This window comes from Acomys minous (assembly GCF_964271855.1).
Source record: "Acomys minous genome assembly, chromosome: 19".
Lineage (NCBI taxonomy): Eukaryota > Metazoa > Chordata > Mammalia > Rodentia > Muridae > Acomys > Acomys minous.
The window spans coordinates 12,848,411-12,860,074 of record NC_140499.1 but is presented as its reverse complement, the minus strand read 5'-3'; the positions used below and the strand labels follow the sequence as shown (position 1 = coordinate 12,860,074).

The 11,664-nt window shown below is 45.8% G+C and overlaps 1 protein-coding gene across 5 annotated transcripts in view; it reads left to right on the top strand.

Moving 5' to 3' along the window:
* Positions 1 to 990: 990 nt before the first annotated feature.
* PEX5L (peroxisomal biogenesis factor 5 like) overlaps positions 991 to 11,664 on the top strand; it is a 204,837-nt gene continuing 194,163 nt past the window's right edge. For 3 of the 5 annotated variants that reach the window (XM_084768495.1, XM_084768493.1, XM_084768492.1), the window contains exon 1: positions 994 to 1,325. In XM_084768495.1, the coding sequence (XP_084624621.1) occupies positions 1,305 to 1,325 (21 nt within the window). In that variant the 5' untranslated portion in view covers positions 994 to 1,304. Of the gene's footprint in view, positions 1,326 to 11,664 lie in introns of all 5 variants that reach the window. The other 2 variants (XM_084768496.1, XM_084768497.1) reach the window with 2 other exon arrangements.

Below are 11,664 nucleotides of genomic sequence, written 5' to 3'. Positions count from 1 at the left end.
CACCCTCTTCCCACTTTCCCCTTCTCCTTCTCCTCAGGAAAAGGGAGTCTCCCATGCACCAACCTGCTCTGATGCATCAGAACTAAGCACATGCATCCCCTTCCACTGAGGCCCAACAAGGCAGCCCAGCTAGAAGAAAGTGATCCAAACGCAGGGAACAGAGTCTATGTCAGAGACAGCCTCCCCATCCCCCCCGCCCCTCCCCCTCCACCCCCACCCCCTTGCTCCACTTGCTAGGAGAGCCACATGAGAACCAAGCCACCCATGGGGGCGGAGGGAGGAGGGGGCGCTAGGTCCAGTCCGTGCATGTTCTTTGGTTGCTAGTTCAGTCTCTGTGAGCCCCGTGGTCCTCGGCTAGTTAACTTTGTTGGTCCTCTTGTGAAGTTCGCGCCTCCCCCCCGCCCCCCCTCCGCAGTCTCCCGCCTCTTTAGTTCTCCCAACTCTTCCATGCCTAATGTTTGGCTGTGGGTCTCTTCATCTGCTTCGATCAGTGCTGGATGGAGCCTCTTAATGCAGGGGAGAAAGTGTGATTTTTTTAAATAGTACTCTCAGAGGTAGCTGGGACTGGGGTGCATAGGTAACTCACTGGAGCTCAGCCTGCAAAACTCTTCCAAAGCCCCCATAGGTGGCCTACTGTCTGCAGGGCATGCGATCTGTCAGGATTCACCTCCCCAGAGAGACTACTGCTTCTCTCCCACTTTTCTTCCAGCTGGTGGTCAGTCCCCTGTCTCGGTATCGCACACTGTATGGGATAGTCAGCAGTTTTCAGGCATGGAACTCCTCCTTCAGTGAGCCACCAGGGAGAGCAAGCGGAACACCGCCCGGGAGCGCGCTCGCTGGAGCCGCCCTCCCGCCTCCGGCTCCGCGAGAGCGCGCGCGCCGGGCCATCGGCTCTCGGCGGCTACGAGCCCCGGAGGGCGGCGCGCGCCCTGCGCTCGGCAACTGTGGCGGCGCCTGGCTCGGGCTGGCTTCGGGATCAGGGGCGGAGGGGGACGCGGTAGCCTCGTGAGGCGCTAGGAGAGTAGGGCGCAGAACCAGAGAGTTGGAGAGGCGCGGCGAGCAGCACCGCGCACGCGGAGAACCCGGCCCCGCGTCCCCGTGCCCGCGCGCGCTCAGCACCCGAGTGGAGGACAGCTCCGCAGCGCGCTGCTCGCCCTGCTGCCCTCTCGCCAGCCTGCGTCCAGTCGCCGGTGGCCCGGGCCCCTCGCAGAAAGCCCTCGCCTCTCAGCCCGCCCCTCTCCTCCCTACCAGCTAGCCCGGAGAGCAACCCTCGGCCTCGGGAGCCCTGACGACGCCGGAGCAGAATGTACCAGGGACACATGCAGGTAAGAGACCTCCCTCCGCGGGTCGACGGAGGAGCCAATGCTCCCTAAGTTCCTTGGGGGGCCCGAGGTGCCCTCGCCCAACTCAACAAGTGACTGGTGCACCATGACCGAGGCGTTTGCGTCTCCCAGTAGCACTGGACTGTTTCCCAGGGTGGGATGGGAAGGAAAGACCGGGAACTTGTGCGAGGAAGTTTGCTTTCTGTGTAGTCCTGAGCCTGTGCCTTTAAGCCGGCTCTGGGATCCTAGCAGAGGAACCCAGAGGAGGTGACCATGTTTCCTAGCAATCCTATCGCTGCACCTCGCACGTATGTCAGCTGAAGGGCAAACATCAGCCAGACTTGCCGCCTCTCCCGCCTGCACGGGGCGTTCCACAGTCCCAGCACTTAGCCGCGGTCGCGGTGTTCTGTTTTATTTTAAACATTCGCGATGATGTATTTCCCCTTCAGGTGACGGGACATAGTCACCTGTCCCAGTAGTTACAGCTCACAGTGGAGTGCCCCTGGGGTTCTCAGGAGGGGCTTCTTCAGATAACAGCGCTGTACTTGCCTGGAAGATTACTTTAACCTTGACTCTAGTTTTTCATACACGAGGTTGAGTCTTCCTCATGATAAAATTATGCTGCCATGTAGTGGAGAGATGAGCCAACACTAACTCTGAAGTGTGAGAGAAGCTCATTCTTTATCCCTGGACATGTTTTCCCCAGGGCTTCCTTTCCAAAGACTCTCAGCTAGCAGTCAGTCCTCATAGGCGGAGTCCCCCACACCTGGCATCCATCCCGTGTGTCGGTGTGGGTATCATAGACGCTGCTCCGCTGTTTTTTAGATTCCTGGAGACATAAGAAATATGCTGCTGCGTGCATGACTTAATATTTGATTTCCAGGTCTTGGGGAAATTCCTTTGAGCTATCCAGTACTGTTGTCTAAAGCATGGTACTAATTGTATCATGTCTAAAGCATGTTACTGATTGTGTCTTAAGTTTGGTTAGACTTCGGAATCATCCAAGTAGAATTCCAATAGCGTTGCCCTGTCACTGATATTATCTTGTTTTGAAAGTCATTAATGGGATTATGTCACATTTGATGGATAATGATTAGTATAATTTTAAAAATATGTGGCAAATACAATCTGCCTGACTAGAGAATTTAAAATCAAAAGAACTCTCCCACTACTGGAAAAAATCAGCAAAGGACTGATTTAGTTTTATGCTTTGTTTTCACCCAAGAATGATAGTTAAACTTTCATTATTTACGTTTTATTCTTAAATAGTCTTTTTACAGAGGTAAAAGAGGAACATTTGAATAAATAGCCTCAGCTCTCAAAAAATTCTTATATCCACATTGACTGCCTCGTGCAATTTATTAAAAACTTTCCATGACGTTTTGGGTTTTAGGGAGTTTGGTGAGTTTTTTTTTTTTCAAAATATGTTCTTGTGAATGCAAAATTGAAGAAACAATCTGATGAATTTGCATACACTCCAAAACAATTTTAACTCACTTTTCAGAATATTTTAAGAAAGGCTGCTATTGAAACTTAAATGGTCTAGAATCATATCTGAAGGCTGAATTCCACTCTGGAAGAAGAGACAGACTGTGACTCTAAGGCTGTCCATTTGCTTCCACTGTGACGTGTCTGCTGTAACAGCACACCAGGGCTTACAGCGAAGCTCACAAATCTTTCTCGCCAAGCCTGACTTGAAAATGTTACAAAACAAAAAGCTTTAACCGGCATCCTTGCCAAAATTCCAGAGCCCAGTGCTGCCCCCCCCCTTAACCGTTATGTTGAACATAAAATTTCGGACACTGTCTGAATGGGGATTGTGTTTATCCCCAAATCACCTCTGACAACCTGATTTGTGATACAGTTCTTTATTTACACTCTTAAATACCCACTGTCTTACCCCCAACACTGTCATTTAGCCTGTAGACAGACCCCCCCCCCCATAGTGCTGGTATATTTAAAGAACAGATCCTTCATGGGTTTAGCTCCATCCTGTGTGCCTGCCTATATTTTCACTTAAAATCTCAACACATCCTTTGTAGCATAGACCAGGAGCATTCATTGGTTGACTGAGGCTGCTGCCAGCTTTGGACTCATTGGAAAGGCTGGTATTATTTGACTGTATTAAGACAGGTATGAAACAGAAAACCTTTGTGATCGTGTCCTATACCTTCTAAGTCTTCACTTATCTGTATGCAAGATATTAAAAAAAAAACAAAACAAAGTGGAGTGAAGGGAAGGGGTGTTCACATGAAACCTTAAAAACAGTCCAGTTAAAACTCCTGCTGAGCCTTCGGACTTGAGACATACTGTTTCTGCAAGTCGGTTCTTGATTCTGACACAGAAGGCTAACTGGTCTACTTGCGGGAGAACCTGCAGTCACAGGCTGTTAGAAACACTCATTTGTTTCATTCTGACCCCTCATTACAAGATGGAAAGTGGCATCTCTTGGAGAGAGACAGGGCACAGGCAGGAACACATTTCTTGGTTTCACGGCCGTTGCTGTGTGTTTCTTGGGTGCAGGAGTCAGGTGCTGTTCCCTGTAGTTGTGTTGTTTTCCTCCGGCTCACCAATCATTTCCAGAGGGAATTGAGTGCCCCGGTAACGTAAGCAAAGACAGCTCTCCTTAGTGATGGCCGTAGGCTCGCTTCCTTCTCCCTTGCCGCAAGGGGAATGGTGGTGATTAAATATACTTCAGCATCAGCTGTGACAAAGCTGTCTACTTCTGATAAGCACCCTGTGCTCTTAATCCCACTGTCTCTGTACCCAGTGCTAAGGTGCTTGTTTTGCTCATGTGGGTGTGAGTTAACACTGCCAGCAGGAACCAAAGTACCCATGGTCCCTGAATACTTTCCGAACCCAACTCACTTCCTGCTGAAGTATAAATATAGAGCGATGCAATTTACATTTTCAACTAAGATGCTTTTTTTCTTGGGAGTGAAGAGTTAGTGGTAATTTATTTGTTATAAAAACTTACTTCAGAAGAAAGTCGGACTAAAAATAATCTATTTGTGATGATAACTAATCTTTACCACAGACATTCGGTGCAGAGTCATCACTTATTTAAAGCCTCTCAATACATAAACATGTACACCATAAAATTACAAGATTGTTAGCCACTCTCAACTTCAGCATTTGGTTTGTTGTCTCCCCTGACCCCAAAATGGGTTTGAGCTGTGTTTTTAATGTATGCTGTTACTTTAGCTTTTCTTTAAAGTTTTCACAAAGAGGACCTGTTTAGATAAATAGACCATGTAAATATATTAGACCCTACCACTGGAGGTTTATTTGGGTCCTCTCAACAACATGCAAAAAGCAAGAGTCCTGCCAATGTAGGCTGTGGAAGCTTTCAGCATCCATACCTCAGCTTGCCACAGCAGAGATCGTCAGTAAGCTGCTGCTGTTACGCTGGGTACTCCAGTTTCCAGCAGATACCTCTTCCACCCCCACCCCCATGGTGCCTTTCACCCTATGTCATTTCTTTAATAACCCTTTGCTAAGTCATCAGCTGCCAACCCTACACACACACACACACACACACACACACACACACACACACACACAGTGCTTTTTGAACCAGATCGTGCTGGCTTGGTTTTGCTGTCTTGGTCAAGGGTGCCCTATATGCCTTGCCACTGGCCCCTGTACCCAGCTTAAGTGGCAAGTGCCTCTCCTCACAGTAGTGCCTTCCTATGAGTAATGACCAACGGTTTTACAGTGGGTTTATTGTCTTCACTAGTAACTACATACAACTCCAGTGAAGAAAATTCATATCCAGTTAAGCAGATGCTCAAAACTAAAGGGAATCTTCAGTAAGATTCTGGCATGCCTTTCTGTACATTCACAAGCAGTTACACTTGATATGGACCCACGACTGATCATTTAGCACTAACATTTTTATTGTTGAGGTTTAGTATTATGGGATATCTGATTACGCTGACAAATTTCATTCCTCGGCCAACAGTTAACAAGAGACACTCTAAAAGCCATTTTATAGGCTCTGTAGATTTTATTCATAGTTTATAAAAATTCTTCCTAAAAGCATGTTTTTGGAACTACAAATGTTTGGACTCCAAAACCTTTTTCAAGTGCTGATGAAGAGAAAGTTAAAACAGGGCTTGTTGACTTTAAAATCCAGAGTTTTTGCAGCCCTACTCCCAACCTCAGAAGCATTAAGATGCAGTGTGCCCTGCAGTGAGAACATCTGGCAGGCAGTTTCCATTTGCTTGGCTGGTTTGGTCTGGGTTTTCTCTCTTCCTCTTGGGATCACACTTTGCCAGCAGTGGCGTCGCCTGCACTGTTTCAGGGGCTCGTTGCTCTGAATCATCTTCCTGACACAGGTACATCTCTCTTGAAGTGAGCATGCAGGTAAACCACTGTTCCTGCCCTCGCACTGAGAGACCCAAGTCCATCTGGATTTTGGTAACAATACTGATGCAACTTCAAGTGTGTTTTCGGGTGTGCGGGCACATGCCTGTAATCCCAGCAATAGGTCAGGGGCTAGGGAAAGGATCACAAGTTCAAAACCAGCCTGGGCAACACAGCAAAAACTGTTCTCCTCCCTCCCCCCCAAAATTAAATAGACTGATAGAGAAAAAAGGCTGTCAGGTTTCTGAAACAGGCATCACCATTTTTGTTGTTGTTGTTGTTGTTTTGTTTTATGTTTTCCAAGACAGGGTTTCTCTGTGTAGCTTTGGCTGTCCTGAACTCACTCTGTAAACCAGACTGGCCTCGAACTCCCAGAGATTTGCCTGTCTTTGCCTCCTGAGTGCTGGGATTACATCACCATCTTTTTTTTTTTTTCACTGAGACTTTATAAATGACAAAGTCATTTTGATAAGACCAGAACAGGGGGTGACAGTCTTTCAGTGATGATTTACTTCATTGCATATCCATCATTTCTACCTCTCCTTGCCCACTCCATATCCTTCAGTAAGGGAACCGAATCACAGACTGACCTTCCCCAGCCAGCTGAGAAAGACAATTATGCCTTATCAACAACTCTATGTTATTCCAAATATAAGCAGGAAGGTACTATCTTGTTGGTTCGGTATCAAGAAAATTACTCGTTTTTCAGATCTCAAGGTATAATAAATAACACACTGCCAGTGCTATCCTGTGGTGGCTAAGTGTAACACATTGATGTATTTTTATTAGAAGCTAACATACTCTTATTTAAATTTCATGAAATAAATGGCCAGTATCACACATTCAGTCAACAGCTCATCTATATGGATTTTTCTTTTAGACAATCACTGTTATAACATGTGGATGCCAGTGTCTGCATGCTGGGATAGGAGGAGACAGTTTACCCACTGTCTTATTGGAGGGAGATGCACAGAACTCTGTTAGCACTGCTGCAGTTGCACAGACCAGAGGCAGGTGGGGTAGCTAGCATTGGAGATACATGCTCAGCTCTCCAAGCCCTTGTCTGTGCGAAGGAACCTCTGTAAAGCCAGGCAAGCCCAGGATGGAGGCTTACCGTAGCAACACTTTTCCTCTCCCAAAGAATACCATCTGGTGATCTATGAGTCATAGAGATACCAAGAGAGGGTTATTGCTGTTCTGATGTCAGTGATCTACCTAGGGTGATGGACGTAGAATTCTCACTCTCATGCACCTCTTCAAAGCCATGTGCCTCTTAAAGCAACCAGCGCAGTACACAAGTTCAAAAGGCTTCCATGTGAGTGATGATTAAAGGACATGGGATGTTTTGCCTGCAAAGTAAAATCTTAGGAGACCACAATGACTGTGGAATTACGTGCAGGCTGCTGTTTAGGAAAGGAGCGGAACCATTCTCTATGGGTTCACTAAATGCATTGAAGATAACATGAGAGGCTTAAAAGCACGCCGGCATCACACTGAGCAATGAAATCACAGACTTCCTCCTGGATTATCTGGATCAAGAGGGAGCCCATGTTTGAATTCTCCACTTCTCTCCCTGTGTCTTTTGTCTGCAGTTTGTGGTTGTTACTGGTCTATGTCTGTCCCTGTCGCTGTGTCCACAACAAAGGGCTCTGCTCCCAACAGACCTCAGAGCCCTCACTCACTCAGTACAGCAACCCAGCTGTCTGTACATTGTTTCCCACACTCAAGGTGGATTTTTGTTGTAGGAAGTTTCTTCCAACCTGTTGGCTGCTTTGAGCTAATGATTACCACAATGCACACATACACACACACAAGTGTATCACTCTGGGTCAGGGGTGTGGAAGAACACATCACTTAATATTAAAGCTAAGCGTTAGCTTAAGTTGTAAAAGCTGATTACATGGGAGAGCCAAGGCAAGTAGGGTTACATCGGTTACATTGTTCTCTTAAAGGCAGATTAAGTGCACAGGGTGAGCACACAGTAGGATAGCAGGTAAAGACTCAAGCAATCTCAAGGCATTTTACTAATTTAGCTGCGAGGTCCCACAAAAGGTTTATTCTCTTTGATTTTTCATCAAATTGTATCACTATGCTCTATAGGCTTTGCAGTGCAAACTGGTAACGTGGCAAGGTGAGGTAAAGTTTCCCAAAGGGATAAACAGTAGGAAGGCACTACACAGGGCATCCTGGTTGGCAAGATGCTTGCTTGGCGTTTGTAAAGCCAAATGCAGAGAGAATAAGTGGCCAAGCAGGCCAGTGTCTGTGCACATGTAAGCCCCTTGCTACAAAACCAGGATGGCTCGCAGAAGAAATGCAGTACAAAACATACTAAGAAAGTCTACACCACACACTGGGTATGTGCTAGTGTGTGTGTGTGTGTGTGTGTGTGTGTGTGTGTGTGTGTGTGTGTGTGCACGCAGGCGCGCACACGTGCACAAATGCATGTATCTCTGTGTTTCAAAAAAAGGTGTGCAGTCAACTGAAGTGACATCTATGATAAGCAAATCCAACACTTGCCAGATAATATTGTCCTATCACTGGGCAATTGGTAGGTGGCCATCAGACCAAGACCCACAAGATCAATACACGGTGTGAACAGAGAGTTGACAGTCAGAAAACACGAATCCTCCTAAGGCAATAGGAGGAAAAAATAAAAACGTAGGAGAAAATAAGGCTGCCAGAGCTGTGTGAGCCCTGCACATGAGCGTTCATGGTGTTAGGGAGGCAGCTTCAAAAAGCCACGCTCAGATAATGTAGCCATGCAACACTTGAATCAGAAAATAAGTGCATGCAAGTGAAACAGCTGCGGGCTCGTTGGAACTGCAGAATCTCAGATGCTACTGCAGACACAGGTTGGGATTTAGATGTGTATCAGCATTTAAGGCTGTGCAGAACCTCTGTGTGGAGGGCAGAGCTCTACCACTGAACTGAGACCCTCTACAAACACCTAATTCTTGGGTAGCTTTCTGGTGTCCCGAAACCATGATGAGGTCCCCAAAAAAGCAGCTGACAAGAGCAGTGACCACAAAGTGTATGTGCACGGAATGTATTGTTATATGGACAGCTCCTTCCCTGCCCTGACAGTAGATCGGACACCAAGTTTCCCTCCGGCAGAGATGCACGTCAACATGATGTTCCACCTAAATAAAATGGCCTTCCTGTCTCTGAAAAACTATTATGTCTTCATCCGTTGAAGTCTTTTCTTCCTCCAGATAAACAGCCCATTACACTCAATTGTTTCATGAGGACATCTCTGGTGTTTTAATGGCTCCCCGATAGCGTGACTGTCCAAATGAGACACATTGCTCTGGGTCTGACCGTAGCAAGCCGTGTGAGATGGTTTCTCTCTCGGGAAAGACAGTCACTCTGATAGCCTGAAACGGCTTGAGCCTCTTTACACTAAATTGTGCTGATGTTTCTATTCTCTGAAGGCTCAGGGGCCATCTTACTGGTGTTTGGTCTATTCCAAAATAATCTTGGACCCAAATGTGCTGAATAGAACATCCTAGGTGAACAGTTTCTGTGTTTCAAAAAGAGAGAGAGAGAGAGAGAGAGAGAGAGAGAGAGAGAGAGAGAGAGAGAGAAGGTGCTCATTGGTTTTCAGGTCATAGAATTCTTAGTTTTTAAAACCTGTTTAAAAGTTCACCTCAACCATCTCATTCCACAAATGAGAAACTGGGAACTAGAAAAAAAATTTTTTTTTATTTCCCCAAAGCCCCACATTGTTTAATTAGTAAAGCCATATTGGGATGAAGTCTGCCTTTCTTTAATATTTATTTCCATTGCACCTTTATTCTTATTTTGACATTTATGACATCAAAAAAGCTAAGTGAAAAAGTAAACATTGCAATAAACCAGGATATGTTTCCAAATAGCCAGGTGTTTGGCACTCAGTCACCAAAGCTGACATTCTCCTGATTTTCAGCTGTGTTGTAACTATTTGATACAAGTTACATGGCCCATTTTAGCAATCCTTTGGCTGACAGTGGAAGAAGGTCCGACCTGAAATGTGCTGTAAAAGTAGAGTGGACTGGCTTGAAGACTTATATTATTTCTCATCCTAATGGTGTTCACATTGTCTTCTGTGCACAGACTAGATGGAATATTTGAGTGAAATAGTTTGACAGGTTCTTGGCATTATTCTTAGTTCCCCAAATGTACTCAACCAGGTCCTTAAATGTGAGAAACTGAAACAAGCTCCACCTCAGACGGCAGCTGAGAACTCACTTTAAAATCATATTCAAGCAATAACAAGCAGGAGAAATTGGCACAGTTTGAAAAGTAACCTTTTTTTTTTTTTTACCATCATCATAGGAACTGACTCTTAAGGATGCTCCGTGGGAGTTGGGGGTAGTGGTGGCACATCTGGACACTCAGGGACTAAAGCAGGGTATCAGGATTTCAAGGTCATCTTTGGCTATGTATCAATTTCAAGGGCAGCCTGAGCCATATGAGACTTACCCCACTCCAGAAAAAAAAAACCATCTTGACCAACGGCAGTGACATTTGATTAGAAAGAAGTCAGGGATGCAACATTAAAACATCACCTGCAGGTTTAGAAAGAACGGATGCTAACGTTTGAATGACTGAACGAAGGAAGAAGCATCAGAACTAAGCCATAAAAATCGGTATCAGGAGGAATCCTGTGGGTATCTGAGCTCTGGGCCTGGTGCCCCATGAGATTCATGCCAAAATCACTGCAGTTTAATCACAAGAAACTCTGGCAAACTGAAGCAAATGAAGTTCTATAAAAATAATCAGACTTTGTGTTTCTGAAATGCAAAGTCATAAAAGGAAAAGCAGAGAAGTCGAGGCAAGTTAAAAGGACACTAGAGAGATGAGACAAATAAACGCCATATATGGTCCTCAAGTGGATCTTGGATGAATAACGACAGTTGCTAAGGATACAGCTGGTGGACATGTTAGTGAAATTGGAACACAGACCAGAGGTCAAGAGTGTTTGTGGGTGTTAAATTTCTCAGGTCGGAGAACCCGTGCAGGAGCATAAAACGATGTCATTGTTCCTAAGTGACCCTAAGCGAATGCATTGGGCCACACAGCAAGCAAATAAATAAGTGAATGAATAAATAATAAGACATGAAGTTAGGTTGGGAAGAGGAAGGAGACCAACGGGAGTGGGGAAAGGACAAGACAGAGTAGCGGGGTGGATATATGACCAAATACATGATGTGCATGTCTGAAACTGTCATGTGAAACTCATGTATGACATGTGATTTAAAAAAATACTTCAAAAAGAGTTTGAGTCTTCATAAAGTATGCATGCTGCCATATGAAAGGGTAAGAAAGGGTGTGGCATGTGTAAGCTCCCCTTGTTTGAATTGCAAATGGTAGTAAAATGTATGAGCCGCCGAGAGAGGGCATATGGGAAAAGAGAAAAGAGATCACAAGTAATCAAACAGAGCAAAAATTATTATAAAAAGAAAAGTTGGTGAGTCTGAGAAAAAGACATTCAGGGGTCCTCTGTGCTACTCCATCAATTCTTCTGTAGGCTGGAGAGATGTTTTGAAATAAAGGAGTCTGAGGTTTTTCTTTTGTAATGCAAAAAAAGAAGTACATTGGGGGTACTAACAGACTCCTGGAATTAAACTAAGGCTGACAGGACTAGGTAAGAGGGCCAGGCCAAACCAGATGCAAGTAGGCTGACGTGAGCGCCTGTGCAGTCTGCAGCCCAGAGCTCCTTTCTGCTGGCACCAATGTGAGTGAGTGCTGCACTGGCCTCCACACTATCTCTGTACACAGAAGCCTGGCTGCAAAGCTTCAGCACTGCCCCCTCAGCACCAGCATGGACCCTGTACTGTGTGGCAGCTTCTGCGTAGTCAAACTCCAGGGAGAGACTGAGAGGTAGGAGGCGGGGCACAGCGGCAACCTGATGCCTGCCATGAAAAATGCCTTATCCACTTTGTTTCGAGACTCAGAAAAACCAATGTGAAAAACAGTCTGGGTTCCAGAAAGT